This window comes from Loxodonta africana, chromosome 1 (genome assembly GCF_030014295.1).
Source record: "Loxodonta africana isolate mLoxAfr1 chromosome 1, mLoxAfr1.hap2, whole genome shotgun sequence".
NCBI classification, from domain to species: Eukaryota; Metazoa; Chordata; class Mammalia; order Proboscidea; family Elephantidae; genus Loxodonta; species Loxodonta africana.
The window spans coordinates 87,112,947-87,133,766 of record NC_087342.1 but is presented as its reverse complement, the minus strand read 5'-3'; the positions used below and the strand labels follow the sequence as shown (position 1 = coordinate 87,133,766).

At 36.6% G+C, this 20,820-nt stretch overlaps 1 protein-coding gene across 1 annotated transcript; it reads right to left on the bottom strand.

The window, feature by feature from the left end:
* Positions 1 to 2,770: 2,770 nt before the first annotated feature.
* On the bottom strand, positions 2,771 to 4,055 carry LOC100667737 (olfactory receptor 2B2-like). The gene has a single exon (XM_003421830.2). It carries the CDS (start codon positions 3,980 to 3,982, stop codon positions 3,038 to 3,040), a length of 945 nt encoding a protein of 314 aa, XP_003421878.2. The 5' UTR covers positions 3,983 to 4,055; the 3' UTR covers positions 2,771 to 3,037.
* Between the last annotated feature and the right edge of the window lie 16,765 nt (positions 4,056 to 20,820).

Genomic DNA, 20,820 nt, shown 5'->3' with positions numbered 1-20,820 from the left:
TCATGTGGTTAGGGCTTATTAGTGTTGTGGAAAGAAACAATTTTAAGACACAGCTGAATATGCTGAATTGGAAAAGACCAGGAGTCATGCTGATATGGGGGGAAGAAGGGGAGTTTATATGAAATATCCTAAGATGTGTGTTAATCTCAGTGTATGAGAGTATATTATCTTTTGGGGGAAGTTTCATGCATGTTTTATATTAGATCCTAGCTTCAATATTTGCAATTTCCAATATTCATAATTTTTGGCAGAATGTTGAACTCAGCTTGATGGTTAATATTCCCAGCCAGATATCTAATTCAGATCCTAGAATTCACACTATGAAGGTATTTATTTTAAAAAATGAAGTAATCTAGTAAAACACAATGAAGGATTTTCAGAAGATTGTTCATGTTTATCAATACCTTGTTAAAGAACCCTAATCCATTATTTTGAAATAATTATAGAAAACTCAAGTAAGTAAAAATGATTAAACACACTTATGGATGAAAAAAAAAATTTTTTTTTTATGGATGAAGGGCACTTTGAAATGGCTAAAAAGCTTGGGCAAATATGTGAAAAGGGAGAGTATGATATAGAAATTGTATTGCTACTCAGAAAAAAAGAGTGCTTAATTCATGATCTCATAAGTCACCAAGTAGAAGATAATGTGGAACTATATGAATTTCAAATAAACATTTTATTATTTATTAATTGCTTTATGGGACACAAAGCTACAATATTAAATTCAATATCCTGTGGGAGAAATAACTAAAAGCACTTTCAAATATTGTCTAGTTTTCCTTCTCTCTCTCTCTCTCACACACACACACACACACACACATTTTTTTCACTGTTACCTGAAGTTATGGTTCCTTTTCATTTGTAATATTATTAATTTGTGACTATCAGCCTTTATTTTTAAAATTGACATTTTAATAATATTTTTGAGTAACCAATTTTAAATCTCCTTTATAAATTTTAGTTTTCTATTTCAGTAACTTTTGCTCTTATCTGTATCACTTCCTTATTTGCACTTGAGATTTTTCTTTTTTTATTACTAATTTTTAAGTTAGATACTTAGTTTGTCAATATTTAGGATGTTTTTCTTTCCTAATCTAAGCATGTAAGGCTGTAAGTTATCATCAAAGTATCAGTTTAGCTGCTTCTCACACTTTTGATAAATAATACTTACATCATTAAATTTCAAATGTTTCTGATAGCCTCTCATTACCTGGTAATTTGCATTCCCTGGGTGTTAGTAAGATGTGACTCCTTTTAAATATTGATCAGCAATTCATATTTTCTTTTCAGAGAATTTTAAACATTTTCATATGAATATTCAGTTGTCCCAACATAGTTTACTGGAAGGACCATCCTTTCCTCGCTCTATGGCAGCAACATATTTATCGTAAATCCAGCAATGGTGTATATGTGAGTCTGATTCTGGGTAGTCTATTCTATACCATTGTTCTTTTTAATTATCATGGCTTTATAATATTTTTTTCACGTTTCTTATTCAAATTAAGACAAATATTAGCATTCCCAGTTGGTGGCAGGGAAACTAGTCAAAGATGATAATTTCCCCTCCAAAAACACACAGCTTGCACATCGCTCTGTTCATGGAGCTGCATATATCCATTAAGAAAGTATGAGATTTGATTTGCATTTCAGAAAGTGAAGATGAGATTCTGCTGAACTGATAATCTGTTTTGTCTAAGCATCTTTGGATACTATGTATTTGTGATGCAGTTTATAGCCAGGGGCTATGAAATGTATTTTTAATAAAGCTAACGGATCAACCAAGATTTTGAATTAGACATGAAGTTCTTATAATCCCTGCACTGAAATTTGAATAACTTCCCCAATCAAGTGGTGAGGGAAGCTTCCTTGTCAAATATTTAAATCACTAGTAACTTAAGTTAGAATTTTTTCCACCTCAGATTTTTTCTACCATCGTTCACTGTCCAAAATACCCTATAGGTTTTTCTTTCTCTTCTCCTCACAGAGTAAGTTCTGTTTTATTGCCCTCGACCTCATTCTTGTTTAACATAAAAGCATAAGACTGACAAAGGTTTATGACAAAAATAATTTAATGTTAAAATCACCAACTCTGAATTTTTTGTGGATTTCTATTTCCATATTTCTCCTATGTGCTTTTAACCTAATTGTCTATTGATTTCAGTTGCTCTTGTGACTTGAAAAAAAGCCTTGTTGTTGTGTGCCTAGTTGATTCTGATGCATTTGACTCTGTAGGACAGAGTAGAACTGTCCTATAGGGTTTCCTAGGCTGTAATCTTTATGGGGGAAACCCTGGGGACATAGTGGTTAAGTGCTATGGCTGTTAACCCAAAGGTCAGCAGTTCAGATCCACCAGGCATTCCTTGGAAACTCTATGGGGCAGTTCTACTCTGTCCTATAGGGTCACTATAAGTCAGAATCAACTCGATGGCAACGGGTTTGGTTTTTTGGTTTTGAATCTTTATGGGAGGAGGTCAACAGATCTTTCCTCCTGTGGAGCTGCTGGTGGGTTGGAACCACTGACCTTTCAGTTAGCAGTTGAGTTCTTAACCATTGTACCACCATGACTCCTTTAAAAGAGTCTTAGGTAGATAATATATTTGGACATTGAATGTTGGAAGATGACTAAATTCTGTCAATCTGTAAGGATTCTAGTTAACTCAGGATAGCAGTGCCATGTTTTTCCAAAAGACAGGCTCATTTTTAATTTACTTGGGATTAATTTATAAATAATGTAAGTCAAATATACAACTTTCTAATATCTTTTTCTGGACGTATTACACTATTTCTCCCTTGAGACTAGGTTAATTCATAATTAGGGTTAGGGAGAAAAGCGACAAGACTTAGTCAGATTCAATTTTGTAAAACAGATATTCCCATAAGTGGATAAACTATGTAAAATTATTTATTTCTTGTTCCTGTTTGGCTTCTGAAATTTATGTCACTTGATACCCTGTTCCTCATCACTTCCATGTCCCACATCTTTTTTGAAAGGCAAACACATCCATTCTTGCATCTTAAGTCTTCTTTTCAGAGATCATCTTTTCTTGACCCAAAACTCCTTGTTCAGTGCCCTTCGAAGGGAAGCTTTCACATCCTTGTTCCTCAGTGTATAGATAAAGGGGTTGAGGGTAGGTGTGACAATTCCATAGAAGAGAGCCATAACCTTCCCTCTGTCATGAGAATAGCTAGAGGGAGGCTGGACATACATACTAATGGCTGTGAAGTAGAAGAGGGAGACCACCAACAAATGTGAAGCACATGTATTAAAAGCCTTCCAATAACTTTCTCTAGAGTGGATTTTCATTACTGCCTGAGCAATGAACATGTAAGTACCCAGGATGAGGATGAGGGGCACCAGGAGCAGCAAAGCCCCTAGGACATTGAGCGCAGCCTCATTCACACGAGTATCCGTACAAACTAGTTTCAAAATGGCAGGAACTTCACAGAAGAAATGGTCCATCACCCTCTGTCCACATCTCGGGGCCACCACTGTGAGAGTGGACTGGACAAGGGAGTGAGCAAAACCACTAATCCAGGTCCCAGTGGCCATGCGGATGCAACGTTTCTGGTTCATGATGATTGGGTAGTGGAGAGGCTTGCAAATAGCAGCATAACGATCAAAGGCCATAATGGCTAGAAGTATACACTCAGTGGAACCCAAGGCCAAGAAAATGTAGAGTTGGGCAATGCAACCACCATAGCTAATGGTCTTTTTTGGTCCCCTAATGTTGACTAACATTTGTGGGACAGTGCTGGTGGTATAGCAGAGATCCAGAAGGGATAGATTTGAGACAAAAAAGTACATGGGACTGTCAAGCTGAGGATCCAGGTGAGAAACTAGGATAATAGAAGTATTTCCAAATAGGGCAAAGATGTAAGCCACCAGAAGGATTACAAAGAGTGGTGTCTCAAGCCAGGGGTGGTCAGAGAAGCCCAGTAAGATGAAATCATTTAGTGAGCTCTGATTATTGATCCACATTTTGACACTGTTTTATTAAATTCCAGCTAAGACCTCTAAATACCCACTACTGGAAATGGGTATCTATGACAAAAAAGAAGCCACTGAGAATTAGGGACCAGAGATGCTGACATGAAATTCTCATTTGTCCAGTAATCTGCATCTATATCCTGATTATGGTAAAATAATGTCATTTTCATCTATGTCCTGACTATGACAAAAGTTTGAATCAAAATTGTCAATGCAATATGGAAATATTGTTGAGAAAATAATAAAAGGATTGCCAACAAAGTAGTTGAGAAATTTTGTTCACATCATGGGTGTTCTGTTAGCTACTCACTCCTTTTGGATTTTTTGGGTCTTCTCTTTTAAAAAGTTGCAACAGTACTACCATCAGCTGTACATGTCATGGATATTTAATGGTGAAAACGGAGTGTAGATTTGAACAGATTGGCGGAAGGCAGAACTTCCTAAATAAAGGCCAACAAGTGACAATATGCAGGTGATAGGTGGATCAGCAGCAGAGGCCAGAGCCAAGGCATCTTGGCATCTTCGTCTTCTTCACATAGAGCCAGTCAAAAACATCATGGACTGGAGTACTTCAGAAAATCTGTACAGTGAAAGGATGGAATGCCAAGGCTCCTTTTACCTCTTCCAAGCTTTAATTCTAATTGCCAATTTCATGAGATTTTTTAAAAAGGAAAAACAAAACAAGATAAAAACATATACACACGTATGCAAAAAACAATCAGTCTCAGAACATTGCTTGCTGTGAAAACACTACTTTTAAAATATCTGGGTAAACTTTGTGGGATCCTAACTTCTGAGTGAAATCACCAGAGAGAGTTTCAAGTATTTGGCTCCCTGAAATTTGGGGCTCTATACCAATTTATAATCTTGTGATCTTGGTTTCACCAGCTTCTGCAGCTCCATGAATTGGGAAAGGCCTCTATACCGACCTAAGGGCTTGGGACACTCCAGCCCCTACAATAGCGTGAGCTGTTTCCTTGATATAAATCTCTATTTATACACTTTACTAGTTTTGCTTCTCTAGAGAACCCAGCCTAAGACAAGTGCCTTCCAACCCGAAGGGCTCATCTTCAAGCGCTGTATCAGACAATGTTCTGCTACTATTCATAAGGTTTTCATTGGCCAATTTTTCAGAAGTAGATTGCCAGATCTTTTTCCTAGCCTGTCTTAGCCTGGAAGCTTGATTTAAACCTGTTGACCATGGGTGACCTTGCTGATATTTAAAATATTTGAAATATCGATGGCATAACTTCCAGTATCCCAGCAACCCAAGAGCCACCATAGTATGGCAAACTGACAGATGATAGGTGGTCATATTCTAACACATTGTATAAAATGCACCCTAACATTCAGGACCTTGTATAACAATGGTTGGAACAATGCAAACATATTCACTAATCCAGTCTAACTTCCTACTTCCCCTCTTCTGTTTATGTTGATGTGAAACTCCATTGTTGCTAACCATCCTTCATTGATCATCTCAAACGCAAAAATGATAAATATTTCCTGCTCTACTTCTTTACTGATGCTGCAGAGCACTTAAAATTTTTTTTTTTTTTGCAATTCCCTTAGGGTATATTCCACATTTTATTATATATGTGGGTCTTCTCTGTATGTGGCCTGTTTTCCTGACTACATTGATTATATTTTTAAGAGTAAGCTTGTGACTGGTAGTAACAGGATACACTGAACATTATAGACATTTACTGCATATTAATTACTTGAATTTAGTTGAAACCAGCAACTATTAAACTCTTTCATTTAGTGTTATGATGTGTTAGATTATTTTAGCATCTCGATATCATTATTTCTTTTCCTCTATGATCTAAATCAATTTAACACACATCATCTGATATTTCATCACAGCCAAACCTAGGCACATCACTTAATTTTGCATTCCAAGCCCAAGAGCCAAAGCAAAGTTAAACTATGCTCCACTTAACTCTTAAACATTTTAAAGGTTTTATTGATAATTCTCAAGTGGATTTAACTCAACAATCAATAAATACATTTATTATAATTACTAAACACCAATATTCTTTAAATATGTCATTTCATACCATTGTTACTTAGTTTGTTCACCCGGAAAATGAGAATCAAAATATTTGCATATAAACTCCACAGTGCTTCCATGAGAATTGAATATGAGTTTGCTTTTCAAATTACAAAAAAAAGAAACTATACAAATATAATATATAATACAAACAGAATTATCAACAATAGCTGCAATAACAGTAGTATTATGAGCATGGTAGAATTACTTAGGAATGATTATGGAAATTTCCAGGTGCCTGGGACCTTCTATGGAAAATTAAGTTGATTATCTTCTTGACATCTCTTTCTGTAAATCTTATATATCTTATCTCTATAATGTTACTCATCATTTCAAACTGATCCTATCCAATTTCTTTTCTTCTTTCCTTTCTCATCCTGTGGCAGTCAGCCTTTAGGAATAGAGCCTTGGAAATTTGATTTTGTCTTGTATGATATTATATTCCCAAATAAATGGGACAGATACCATTAGCAATTGATAAAAGGATTAGAATAGAAATAAAAAAAAATTTTTTTTTATTCAACACTGAGAAATAATTTTATCTTTATACGTATTTCTGCCCCAAATATTGTGTAATCTGTTGTGGTCAAAGGGAGACCTCTCCTGTGTTCCAAGATTACTTAGAGAATCATGCACTCTAGTCAGTATCAGCATCCAAGTTCTTTATCCAATAAGGGGCAATTGAAGAATGCTACCTGCACTCTATCTTGATTCTTTTCTTGCTGAAGAATCTTTGAGAATCTCATTATTTGGTTCTCTGTGCTCAGTTATTGCATTTCTAAGTCTGAAGAAAGCAGAGTTTCTCCTCCTATCCTCAAAGATTACTGTCAGTTCATCTTCACAATCTTTATTTTTTTCTGAAAGTTCCCCCAAATGGGCTCAACATGCTATTGAGTTTCTGAGGTAAACTTGGACTGTTATGAATTAAGTTAAATCACATACTTCAAGGGGAACAGTAAAATTATTGAAGAGGAATATATAGCATGTACCTTAGGTTTTCACAACACATGGCCCACCAAACCCTTTGCCGTCAAGCTGATTCTGACTCATAGTGACCCTGTAGGGCAGAGTAGAACTGCCCTGTAGGGTTTCCAAGGAGGAGATGGTAGATTCGAAATGCCGATCTTTTTTTTAGCAGCCAATCTCTTAACCACTGCGCACCAGGGCGCCAAATAGCACGTGATAGATTGCCTAATTATCGAAGATTTGTAGGAATATGAGAGAAAACAATGAGTAAGGATGGTATGATAATAATAGCAGTAAGTAACTCAGAATGTAGAGTTAAGGGAGAAAAAAAAATCGGGAAGAAAAAAGAGATGACAGAGGAAAATTATAAATATATAAGATACCAGTATTAAGCCTAGCACATAGTAGATGCTCAGTTAAGTATCAGTTGAATACATGAATATAGAAAAAGAATAAAGATGATAAATAAAGATTGTTAAAACAAAAATAATATTAAGCCTATAATAGAAATGGAAGTTTATTTAATATACAATTTACAAATCAGGGTAGTATTACAACTTAAAATCTCTTGCTGTTAAGTCGATTCTGATTCATAGAGACCCTATAAGACAGAGTAGAACTGGCCCATAGAGTTTCCAAGGAGAACCTGGTGGACTCCAACTGCCGACCTTTTGGTTAGCACTTACCCACTACACCACCAGGGTTTCCAGTCTTACAACTAAAGAGTGAAAAAACATTCCAAAAAGAGAATTTCAAAGATTCTTCTACCCCACCTTATTCAAGTAACACAACTTGTGGTCACTAAGATTCCATCCAGCATTGTCTTGAAGAACAATTAAAATAAGTACTGATTAACCCTAAAACATAGCTCTGTTCTGACCTTTGTAGTTTCTGTGCCTTCAAACTGACTACACATAGGTAATTCTTCAAAAGAGCACAATGCCTAAGGCAAAATGGCCTTTACCAAATAGCTGGACTATCCTTGGACTTAAAAGTGACTTTTAGGAGACCAGTTTCTGCAAGGCTCAAAGTTCAAAGATCATCTCAGGGTGATAGCTTGGGTGGGCCAGCCCGACCTCCATGAAACCCAGAAATCTGGATTCCAGGAATTAAACTCTGTTTCTCGAGATGAAAGGAGTGAGACAAAATCCTGCAATACTTCAGCTTTATTTGTCTGGAAAGGGGCATGGGGTGTTCTTGCGTTGCTGACCGTGTAAGAAAATTATGGGAACTAGTGGAGTTTATTTTACTTAAATAGGAAGTAAAGGAAATACTGATGAGTCCCCTTGAGGGTGAGAAACTGGAACTAGGAAGACAGAAGGCTCCAAGGATCTCAAGCAGATGGGGTGTGCAGAGGGATGAAGCAGGAGCAGGGAAGAAGTATCTGACTACATAGCTTCAGAAAAGTAGAGCCTATTATTTTAAATGTTTACAACCTAACACACTCTTTAATAACTTTCTAAGCATGACTCTGATATAATATATGAATAAGACAAAATAGCAAGTATACTCAGGTGTTTGCTACACCTCTGATTTACTATAAATATTTATTATTACTGTTATTGTCTAAGGACATTTGCTATAGTTTTAATCCCATATTCTCTGTCAGATTCTCTTATTCTAAATTGTCATTGATTTAAACAATCTTTGATTTATCTGAATGATGAGACTTCCAGAGCTAAAATCGTTTCCGTACAAAATCATTATCTTATTATCCACAAGCTTTATACCACAAAGAGAAGCTTGAATCTAGAGGAGTGATTTAAAAAAGCACTTCAAAAACTATTTAAATGAAAAAGCAAGGTTCCAAAGGTAAATAACATGAAGAGTAGTACTTGTATTTTCTCATAACTTTCCTCATAAAAAACAGTGTATGACAAAGATTTCCAGATATGACAATGTTCACATTTAATGTTAAATAAACCTAAATAATAAACTTTATATGTTATATAAATTTCTTTCATACATATATACAACCCCCTCAAAAAAAAAAAAAAAAAAAACCCGTTGCCTTTGAGTTGATTCTGACAGAGTAGAACTGTCCCCATAGAATTTCCAAGGAGCACCTAGTGGATTCGAACCTTTTGGTTAGCAGCTGTAGCTCTTAACCAATATGCCACCAGGGTTTCGGAACAATCCCCTCACATATGTTTATTTTGTTCCCATAATAGTTACGTAAAGTAACAATTATTTTTTTTTAATGTTAGAAAAGAGGAAGCTCAGGCACCAAGAGGTTCCAGAACTTGCCCAAGTTTTACAGAGTAAATTTAGAAGCAAAGATTTAAATAATATAAAATTTTGAATCCTAGGTCAGTACTCTTCACAATCCCATTATTCTTCACTTAAACAAAAATATATGTGTCTTGTAGAATCACTCTTTTTAAAATTATTTTTAGTTTGCTTACTTTACAGTTCTATACCTGAATGTTCCCTTCACCCCATCCTATGAAGAAATGAAAAAACAAGGTGACCTTTGTTTTTGGTTCTCCTTCCCTCCCCAAAGCGCTCTGCATTTACCTGAGGTGGTAAATGGGGAGGAATGGAAGACTGACCCGTGGCTTGAACATAATACTCAGACACTGGCTTGCTGTTTAGATTTCTTCTCAGTCCTCTGTAGAATCAACCAAGCTCTCTCTAATATATTGAAGGGTCAATTCCAAGAAACCAACTCCAATTTATGGCCATCTATAGAATCAATAAATCCATAGGGAGCTTTCCCATGAGTTTTTAGTCCATTATCATCTTAGCCTCATCCTTCCGTTTAAGCCTCTGAGATTCAAAATAAATTAGCACCTCCTTCTTCCGACATGTCCAGGAGAGAAGAACCAGAGGGACTGGAAGGCAAGGCACCCTCAGAAGCAATCAGGAAAATGTTCCTAACATAATACAAACTTTGGGTATGCAAGTTAGGTGAGCCATATCAGAAGCCAAAATAATTCTCAGGGGTTGCCAAGATGATTTTTATATTAAACCCATATAATATTTTTATATTATAGATTATGAAATAGATAAATTTCCCCTTTACATGTGCTTACTATTCTGAGAAAAACAGGACAACATCATGTAGTTGTGAAAGTAACCTTTCTTAATACTATTTTTTTCTCATATTCCCCCATGATGGCTCCATATTCTCCCACTATATTTATGTTTATCATAGGAGACATTTTATAAATATAAGACATACATTAATTTATTTGATAGAGCCACTGTATAAACTAGGCAGATGTATTATTATTATTATTATTTATTGTTCTTTAGATGCAGTAAACCCTGGTGGCATAGTTAAGAGCTACGGCTGCTAACCAAAAGTTGGCAGTTCAAATCAACCAGGCGCTCCTTGGAAACCCTATGGAGCAGTTCTACTCTGTCCTATAGGGTCACTATGAGTCGGAATTGACTCAACAGCAACGGGTTTGGTTTTTTCAGAAGAATGTTTATGGAACAAACTAGTTTCTCATTAAACAGAACATATTGTTTTATGACGTTGGTTAACAACCCCATGACCTGTAAACACTCTCCCCTCTCAACCTTGAGTTCCCTATTACCAGCTTTCCTGTCCCTTCCTGCCTTCTAGTCATATCCCTGGGCTGCTGTGCCCTTTTAGTCTCATTTTGTTTTATGGGCCTGTCCAGTCTTTGGCTAAAGGGTGAACCTCAGGAGTGACTTCGTTACTGAGCTGAAAGGGTGTCCATATGCCATACTCTCAGTGTTTCTGCAGTCTCTATCAGGCCAGTAAGTCTTGTCTTTCTTTTTGAATCACAAGTTTGTTCCACATTTTTCTCCAGCTCTGTCCAGGACCCTCTATTGTGATCCCTGTCAGAGCAGCCAGTGGTGGTAGCCGGACACCATCTAATTGTACTGGCTTCAGTCTGGTGGAGGCCGTGGTAGATGTGGTCCATTAGTCCTTTGGACTAATCTTTCCCTTGTATCTTTAGTTTTATTCATTCTTCCTTGCTCCTGAAGGGGTGAGACCAGTGAAGTAACCTAGACGGCCACTCACAGGTTTTTAAGACCCCAGGCGCTACTCACCAAAGTAGAATATAGAACATTTTCTTCATAAACTGTGTTATGCCAGTTGAGCTAGATGTTCTCTGAGACCATGGTTCCCACAGCCCCATAGCCCCAATTCGGTCCCTCAGGGAGTTTGGATATGTCTATGGAACTCTCATGACCTTGCCTTGTACAAGTTGTGCTGCCTTCCCCAGTATTGTGTACTCTCTTACCCTTCACCAAAGTTAGCACTTATCTATCTTCTATTTAGTGTTTTTCCATCCCCACTGCTCCCCTCCCACATAGCTATCAAAGATTATTTCCTTATTGTGGGTGTAAAACTTTTCAGTAGAGTAGTGGTCTCGTACAATATTTGTCCTTTGGTGATTGACTTACTTCACTCAGCAAAATGGTTTCCAGATTCATCCAAGTTATGAGATGCTTCACAGATTCATCATTGTTCTTTCTCATTGAGTAATACTCCATTGTGCGTGTGTACCACAGTTTATTCATTCATCTGTTGATGGGCATCTAGGTTGTTTCCATCTTTTTGCTACACTGAACAATGCTTCAATGAACATGAGTGTGCATATGTCTATTCATGGGATGACACTTCTTCCTGTAGGACATATCCCTAGGAGTGGGATTGCTGGATCATATGGTATTTCTATTTCTAGCTTTCTAAGGACGTGGCATATCGTTTTCCAAAATGATTGTATCATTTTACATCCCAACCAGCAGTGCATAAGAGTTCCAATTTCCTCGCAGCCTCTCTAATATTTGTTATTTCTTGTTTCTTTGATTCGTGCCAGTAATGTTGCAGTGAGATGGCATCTCATTGTGGTTTTGATTTGCATTTCTCTATGGCTAGTGATCGAGAGCATTTCCTCATGTGTCTGTTGGCTGCTTGAATGTATTCTTTGGAGAAGTGTCTGTTCATTTCCTTTGCCCATTTTTTAAGTGGATTATTTGACTTTTTGTTGCAGAGATGTTGGATTGTCTTGTAGGTTTTAGAGATTAGGCCTTTGTCTGATTTGTAATAGCGAAATTTTTTTTTCCCAGTTTGTAGGTTCTCTTTATACTGTTTTGGTGAAATCTTTTGATGAGCATACGTGTTTAATTTTTAGAAGATCCCTGTTTTCTAGCTTATCTTCTGAAGTTTGTGTGTTGTCGGTTGTGGTTTGTATCTTGTTAATGCCATGTACTAGAGCCTCTAATGTTGATCCTGTGTTTATTTCTATGAACTTCATAGTTTTTGGCTTTATATTTAGGCCTTTGATTCATTTTGAATTAGTTTTTGTATACGGCGTGAGGTGTGGGTCCTGTTTCATTTTTTTACAGATGGACATCCAATGTTGCCAGCACCATTTGTTATAAGACTGTCTTTTCCCCCATTTGATGGACTTTGGGCCCTTGTCGAAGATCAGGAAATCATAGGTGGATGGATTTACATCTGGGTTCTCAATTCTGATTCATTGCTCAATGTATCTGCCATTGTACCAGTGCCAGGCTGTTCTGACTACAGTAGGTGTATAGTAGGCTCTGAGGTCAGGTAGTGTGAGTCCTCCTATTTTATTCTTCTTATTAAATATTGCTTCTTCCCTTTCCATATAAAGTTAATGATAAGTTTTTCCACCTCTTTAGAGGATGCTGTTGGTATTTGGATTGGGATTGCATTCTATTTGTAAATTGCTTTGGGTAGAATTGTCATTTTCACAATGTGGAGTCTACCTACCCATAAGCATGGTGTGTTTTCCCATTTATGTAGATCTCTTTTGGTTTCTTAGAATAGTGTTTTGTAGTTTCTTTTTTATGGGTCTTTTACATCTCTTGTTAGATTTATTCCTAAGTATTTTATTTTTTTAGGGGCTATTATAAATGGTATTGTTTTCATGATTTCGTTTTCATCATTGTCTTTATTGGTGTATAGGAATCCAACTGACTTTTGTGTGTTTATCTTGTATCCTGCTCCTCTGCAGAATCTTTCTATTAGTTCCAGTAATTCTCTTTTGGATTTTCTATGTATGGTATCATATCAACTGCAAATAGGGAGAGTTTAACTTTTTCATTACCAATTTGGATGCCCGTTATTTCTTTGTCTTGCCTTATTGTTCTAGCTAGGACTTCCAGCACAATGTTAAATAGGAGTGGTGATAAAGGGCATCCTTGTTTTGTTACTGTTCTCAAGGGGAATGTTTTCAGCCTCTCTCCATTAAGAATGACATTGACCATTGGTTTTTTCATAGATGCCCTTTATTACGTTGAGAAGTTTCCCTTCTATACCTATTTTATTGAGAGTTTTTATCAGGAATGGGTGTCGGACTTTGTCCAAATGCCTCTTCTGGGTCGATTTAGATGATCGTGTGAATCTTTTTTTTTCCTTTTGTTTATGTGGTGGATTACGTTAATTGATTTTCTAATGTTGAACCATCCTTGAATACCTGGTATGACTCCTACTTGGTTGTGGTTTATTATTTTTTGATACAATGCTGAATTCTATTGGCTAGAATTTTGTTGAGGGTTTTTGCATCTATATTCATGAGACATATTGGTCTGTAATTTTCTTTTTTTCTGATGTCTTTGCCTGCTTTTGGTATCAGGGTTATGCTGGTTTCATAGACTGAATTTGTAAACATCCCTTCCTTTTCTATGTTCTGAAATAGTTTGAGTCGTACTGGTGCAAGCTCTTCTCTGAATGTTTGGTAGAATTCTCCAGTGAAGCCATCTGGGCCAGGGCTCTTTTCTGTTGGGAGGTTTTTTTTTTTTTTTTTTTTTTGTACTTTTTCAATCTCTTGTTATGGGTCTTTTCAGATTTTCAATATCATTTTGTGTTAGTTTGGATAGGTAATGAGTTCCTAGAAATTTGTCCATTTCCTCTAGGTTTTCAAATTTGTTGGAATATAGTTTTCCATAATAGCCTGTTATGATCCTTTTTATTTCAGTTGGGTCTGTTGTAATTAACCCCAATTCATTTCATTTTTGGATTATTTGCGATCTCTCCTATTTTTCTTTTGTCAGTTTGGCCAGTGGTTTGTCAATTTTGTTGATTCTTTTGAAAGAACCAACTTTTGCTTTTGTTGATTTTTCTATTGTTTTGTTCTAGTCTCTATTTCATTTATTTCTGCTCTGATTTTTATTATTTCCTTTCTTCTGGTTGCTGTGGGCTTCTCATGCTGTTGTCTTTCTATTTGTTCAGTTGCGTAGCTAATGTTTTGATTTTGTCCCTTTCTTCTTTTTTGGTGTGTGCACCTATTGCTATAAACTGACCTCTGAGCAATGTCTTTGCTGTGTCACAAAAGTTTTGGTATGATGTGTTTTCATTCTCATTTGATTCTAAGAACTGTTGGATTCCATCTCTGCTTTCTTCTATTACCCAGTGGCTTTTAAGCACGGTGTTATTCAGTTTCCATGTAATTGATTTTTTTTCCTTACTCTTCCTGTTGTCAATTTCTACTTTGACGAGATTTTGGTCAGAGAAGATACTTTGTATTATGTAATGTTTTGGATTTTGTTGAGGGTTACTCTGTGACCTAAGATGTGATGTATTCTGGAGAACATTCCATATGCATTGGAAAAGAATGTGTACTTTGCTACTGTTGGGTGGAATGTTCTCTATATGTCTATGAGGTCAAGTTGGCTGATTTTGCTCTTTACCTCTTCTGTATCTTTGTTGAGTTTCTTTTTAGATGTTCTGCCCTTTACCGAGAGTGGTGTGTTGAAGTCTCCTACTATTATTGTAGAACCATCAATATCTCCTTTTAGAACTGTTAGTTTGTTTTATGTATCTTGGAGCCCTGTAATTGGGTGTGTAACGGTTTATTATCTTCATGATGGATCATCTCTTTAATCATTATATAGTGCCCTTCTTTGTCTTTTATGGTGGATTTTGTTTTAAAGTCTATTTCATCCAAGATTAGTATTGCCACTCCTGCTCTTTTTTGGTAGTTATTTGCTTGATATATTTTTTTCCGTCCTTTCAATTTTAATAAATTTACATCTTTGCTTCTAAGGTGTGTCTCTTGCAGGCAGCGTATTGATGGATCTTGTTTTTTATCCATTCTGTTACTCTGTGACTCTTTTAGTCCGCTTACATTCAGTGTAATTATTGATGGGTGTGAGTTTATTGGCATCATTTTGTAGAGCTTTTTTTGTGGTGCTAACATTTTCTTTGTTCCTTTTACTTTCCTATGCTAAGTTCTTTTTGTTTGTGGATTTCTTTTTCATTCCTTTTGTTTTTGTAGATTTTGCTTTTATTGAGAATTTATGTATTTCTTCTTTATTTTGATGAGTATGTTTGTTAACTTTCTTTGTGGTTATCTTGAAATTTACCCTTATCTTCTAGGTTTTAACGAGTCTATTATTACTTGATATTGCCTTGCCTTCCTCTCCATTAGAACTTTCAATACCTACACTGTTTATTCCCCCTTTTATTGTTCTGACGTTGTTGTCACTTACAGACTAACCTCTCTGATTCCCTGTTGCAATTCTTTTGGTTTTGGATAGTCCTAGAGAGTTCATTTCCTACATCCATATCTGGCTAGTACAATCTTGCATCCTAGCTTCAGGCTGTGGCCTGATGTTGTTTGTTCTTGGACTGAAGGACTTCCTTTAATAATTCTTGTAAGTTTGGTTTGGTTTTTATATATTCCCTTAATTTCTGTTTATCTGGAAATGTCCTAATTTCACCATCATATTTGAACAAAAGTTTTGCAGGATGTTATTTTTGGTTGGAAGTTTTTTCTTTCAAGGTTTTATATATGTCATCCCGTTGTCTTCTTGCCTGCATGGTTTGTACCGAATAATCACAGCTTAGTCATATTACTTCTCTTCTGTATGTGACTTTTTGTTTTTCTCGAGCTGCTCTCAGGATTTTTTCTTTGTCTTTGGTTTTAGCGTGTGTGATTATGATATGCCTTGGTGTTTTTCTTTTGGGGTCTATCCTATATGGGGTTTATTGAGCTTGGATGGTCAACTTTTCATCATTCATGATATTAGGGATGTTTTCTGTCAGCAATTCTTCAATGATCCTCTCTGTGTTTTCTGTTTTCTCTCCCTGTTCTGGAACTCTGATCACTAGCAAATTTTTGCTTTTGATTGTTCCACACATAATTCTCAGGGTTTGCTCATTCCCCTTCATTCTTTTTTCTGGTTTTTCCTCAAACAGAGTTGTATCCAAGTGTTTGTCTTCCATTTCACTGATCCTGTCTCTCATCATTTCAAATCTGCCCCTCAGCCCTTCTATGACACTGTCCATTTCTGAAATCTTGTTGTTTGTCTTTTGGATTTCTAATTTTTGTTTTTGCATGATTTCTTGTTGTGAGTTTATTTTCGCATTTTCTTCCTTATTATTTTCCTGATTTCTTCCATTTTTTTGTCTGTATTTTCCATGAATTTGTCTGCCTTTTCAATAAATTTGTCTATTTTTTCCTCATTTTATCTGCTTATTGCTTCACCTCTTGGATAGCTCTGCATATTAGAGATTTGAATTCCCTATGAGGTAGTTCTAGTGCCTTTTCTTCTACTGGGAATCATCAGATGTTTTATTTTGGATGCCTTCTGGAACCATTCTGTTCTTTTTTTTAAAAAATATGTTTCGATATTGCCTACTGTCTTCAGGACATTCAGTAGTTATTTTATTTGTTTCTTCATGGTAGATTTGTTTGCTTTTTCCTGCTTTTTTGTTTTATTTGGTTATGTCTGAGCAAGCAGGCTGTGCATTCTTTGTTGTTTGCTTGTCTGTAGTCATGATACTTTTCACCTCTTTGTGCAATGGTTGGGGCCAGCCATTCAGCTATGGTGCAGCAGGGAAGGTCCAGCTGAAGGGAGGGGCTGGGATGGGTTTTTTGTGGCACATACTAGGGCCGGCAGGGCAGACCAGGAGTCAGTGTCAGGCAGGTTCTGGTAGAATGTGCCAGTGCTGCTAGGGGGTCTGATGTTCAGTGCACAGTGCAGATAGGCAGGAAAGACAGGGAGTTTGTGATATGTGGAGCTAATATGTGTATGGGAAAAAGGAGAAACAAGAGCCAAAAAGAAACCAAAAAAAAAAAAAAAAAAAAAAACGGGAAAAAAAGAGTGCTAAGGGAGCTTGCTGTTGGAGTGGAGAGATGAGAAACTGAGAAATGGAGAAACACAAAAAGTAAAAAAAAAAAAAGAGGGGAAAAAGAAAAAAGTAACTAGATAAAAATTTGGAAAAGAAAAAAAAAAAAAAAGAAAATCCCCCAAGAGCTCACCAGTGTGGCTGCAAAGGCCAGCAAAATGGCTCCCAGGCTGTGCAGTATAGCCTGGCTAGAGACGGCGTAGATGTTACACAGCACCAGGTATTCAGGAGACAGGAAAATAACAAGTGTACACAGGTGAGAACTGAGAAATGAAGAAAGACAGAAAGGGAAGAATAGGGAAAAGGAAAAGAATGACAGAAAGAAAAAAAAGAAATGCCCCCATGTATTCCACTTTTTTTTTTTAATTTACTTTTTTTATTCCACTTACACTGCTGCACAGTTTGGGAGAGTAGCTCCTATGCCGTGCAGTGAAGCCCAGCTAGAAGGGGCTCCCAAGTGCAAAAAGAGAAAGAACACAAACAAACAAAATAAAACAGAACAAAGAAAAACAAGCAAGAAAAAAAAAAAGCCCCAGAGACCCCACCAGCACAGTGTCACGTGTTCAATGGAAAGGAGGGGCAGGTCATGGGAGGCATGGAAGAAACCAAAAAAAGAGAAAGAAGAAACACCACCTCAGGGACCCAATGGTGTGGGCAGAGTAAATCCCAGAGGCCTGGGGTGAAAGCAGTTGCCTCCCAGCCAAGAGACTATGGATGGCATGAAACAGAGAAGGCCAAAAAGTGGAGGGAAAAAGGATGGGGGTTAGGAAAGTGTATATTGCTCATTACTGGGTGCTCTGTCTCCTACTGGGAAGTTCCTGAAGCTGCTTTCCTGTACTCCCTTTCCCCTGATCTGTGATGTGGGTGGGGTGAATCCAAGTGGTATGGATGCTGTACTTCCTGGGCAGCCAAACCACTGCAGTCAGCTAGGAAGCTCACAGGTAGAGCAGCAGGGAGAGAAAGGGGGCAGGGAAAGTGTGTATTGCTGGTTACCAGGTGCCCTGTCTCCTGCTGGGAACTCCATGTAGCTGCTTTCTCATGCTCCCTGTCCGCTGATGCCCAACAGGAGTCCAAGATGGTGAATCTGTGCTGCATTAGCTGATAAGGGACCTCTGCATGTTACCTCTCCTCGCTCTCAGCTTCTTATTCCAGTCAGTGTTTGCTGAGCTCTTTATCTCTTTATTTGACACTTTGGATTCCAGGAATGATATTTGTCTCTGTTTTACTTAGATTTTCGGGTTTTAGCTGTGAAGAGACAGCATGGTGCTTCTGTCTATGGTGCCGTGTTGGCCGGAAGTCCCCAACCCCTCGTTTTAAGGAAGGGATACACTGATTTTTTTTTAATAAATTATTTTATGTACAAAAAGGTGAAGAATTCATAAAGGTGCATCTTGATGAATTATTACAAAGTGAACATACCTAGTCAAGAAGTAAAACATAAAGAATACTCCAGAAGAATCCTCAATTCCCTTTCTGTAATTACTGTTTCCTATCCCCCATATTTTTTGTTATCCCCCATATAACCACTATTTTATGGTTTTTGAAATACATATAAATGAAATCATATAACAGTATTTCTTTTACGCCTCCCTTCCTTCACTATACATTAAGCTTGTCAAATTGATCCATGTTGGTACATGTAACTGTGGAGAACAGTTTTTATTGCTGCATTGTATTTCATTGTATGAATATGCCACAGTTCATTTGTCCCTTGTAGCGTTCATGGACATTTGGGGGTGTTTATAATTTTCATTTCTTAAGAATAATGCTTCTACGAATATTTCTGTATATGTCTTCCAGTGAGCAGGTGAACTTAGGTAGATATTTCTCTTGGAACTATAACTTGGAGTGGAATTGCTGGGTCATAAAGTATGTGTATGTCCAACTTTAATAACCCATTGTTGTCTAGTCAATTCCGACTCATAATGATCCTATAGGACAGAGTAAAGCTGTCCTATAGGGTTTCCAAAGCTGTAGTTTTTATGAAAGCAGACTGCCACATCTGATAGGTTCCAACTGCCGACCTTTCAGTTAGTAGCTGAGTGCTTAACCACTGCACCTTAGGGCTCCTTTCACACTAATTCTGCAAAGTGCTTGTGTCAACTTAAAACCTAAAACCAAAAACCAAACCTGTTGCCACCGAGTTGATTCTGACTCATAGAAACCCTATAGGACAGAGCAGAGCTGCCTCGTAGAGCTTCCAAGGAGTGCTTGGTGGATTTGAACTGCCAACATTTTGGTTAGCAGCTGTAGCTCTTAACCACTACACCACCATATCTCCTGTATCAACTTACACTCCCACAAATAGTATGAGAGTTCCAATTGCTACATATCTATGGTAACACTCAGTATTTTTTGTCATTTTAATTTTAGTATGTAGTAGGAATGTAGTGGTATGTAGTAGGAATCTGTTCTCCCTTAATAAAATTAATGAAATTGATCAGATGATCATATGCTTATCGGTCATTTAGAGACCTTGTGTGTAGTACCTGTTTAGTTGTCTAGTACATCTAAATATTCTAGATTCAGGCCTTTTTTTTAGTTATATGTGTTTTAAGATAACTTATTTGATTTTGTCTTTTGATGGTCAACTTTCTGCTGATATATTTAAGTATATATATAGATGGAGTAGAAAAACTCAAGTACGATGTAACTTACTAAATGCAACAAAAGAAGAAATAAAAATTTTAAGTGGTCTTATGATATAAGAAATAGAATCTGTAACTTAAAACTTTCTTCAAATAATACCTCCAGGCCATGGGATAAAATGAGATTAGTATTGAGATAAAATTCACATAACACAAAATTCATAATTTTAACCATTTTGAAGTGTACAATCCAGTGACATTTAGTATATTCACAATGCTGTGCAACTTCCACCATTATCAAGTTCCAAAACATTTTTGTTATCCCAAAAGAATATAATGAACCCATTAAGAAATCACTGTCATTTTCTCCTATCTTAAGCCCCAGCAACCACTACTCTGCTTTCTGTCTTTATGACTTCAACTATTCTGGATATTTCATGTAAGTGGAATCATACAATATGTGGCCTTCCGTGTCTTGGGTTGCTATGAATTGGAATCAAATTGATAGCAGTGAGTTTCCTTTTATTTTTTTAATTATACTGAGCATAACGTTTTTGAGGTTCATCCATGTTGTAGCATGTATCAGTACTTCATATATTTTTACGGCCAAGTAATATTCAACTGTATGGATATACCACATTTCGTGTATGCATTCATCTGTTGAAGAACATCTGAACTGTTTCCACCTTTTCACTATTCTGAATAGTGCTGTTGTGAATATTTATATACAAAGGTTTGTTTGAATACCTGTTTTCAATTTCGTGGATATATACCTAGAAGTGAAATTCAAGGGCAGTTCTTTAAGGTTCATTTGTTCTCATATAAACTTATTGATTGACTTTTAATGAATATTTTTTACTTTTAAGGAATTCAACAAGTAATGTGAAAATGGAAAAGAGTGACTTTTGAAAGTAAAGGTGAAAAGATGATTTAGGGTCAGTAAAAAATAAATATTAGGGAAAACATAAATATGGATAATCATACATATGAATAATGGATCATGCTGGTACAGCTTTTCAGGAGAACTTTGGCAGTCAAAATATTGTCTGATTTGGGTAATAGTAGGTGAGTCCACTTTGTATAAGGTAAACAATATGACAAAAACTGGAGCAAGCTCCAAGTTTTGATAAGGACA

Excerpts from the sequence above, each read along its gene's own strand:
- LOC100667737 (XM_003421830.2), bottom strand. The coding sequence starts at position 3,982 with ATGTGGATCAATAATCAGAGCTCACTAAATGATTTCATCTTACTGGGC.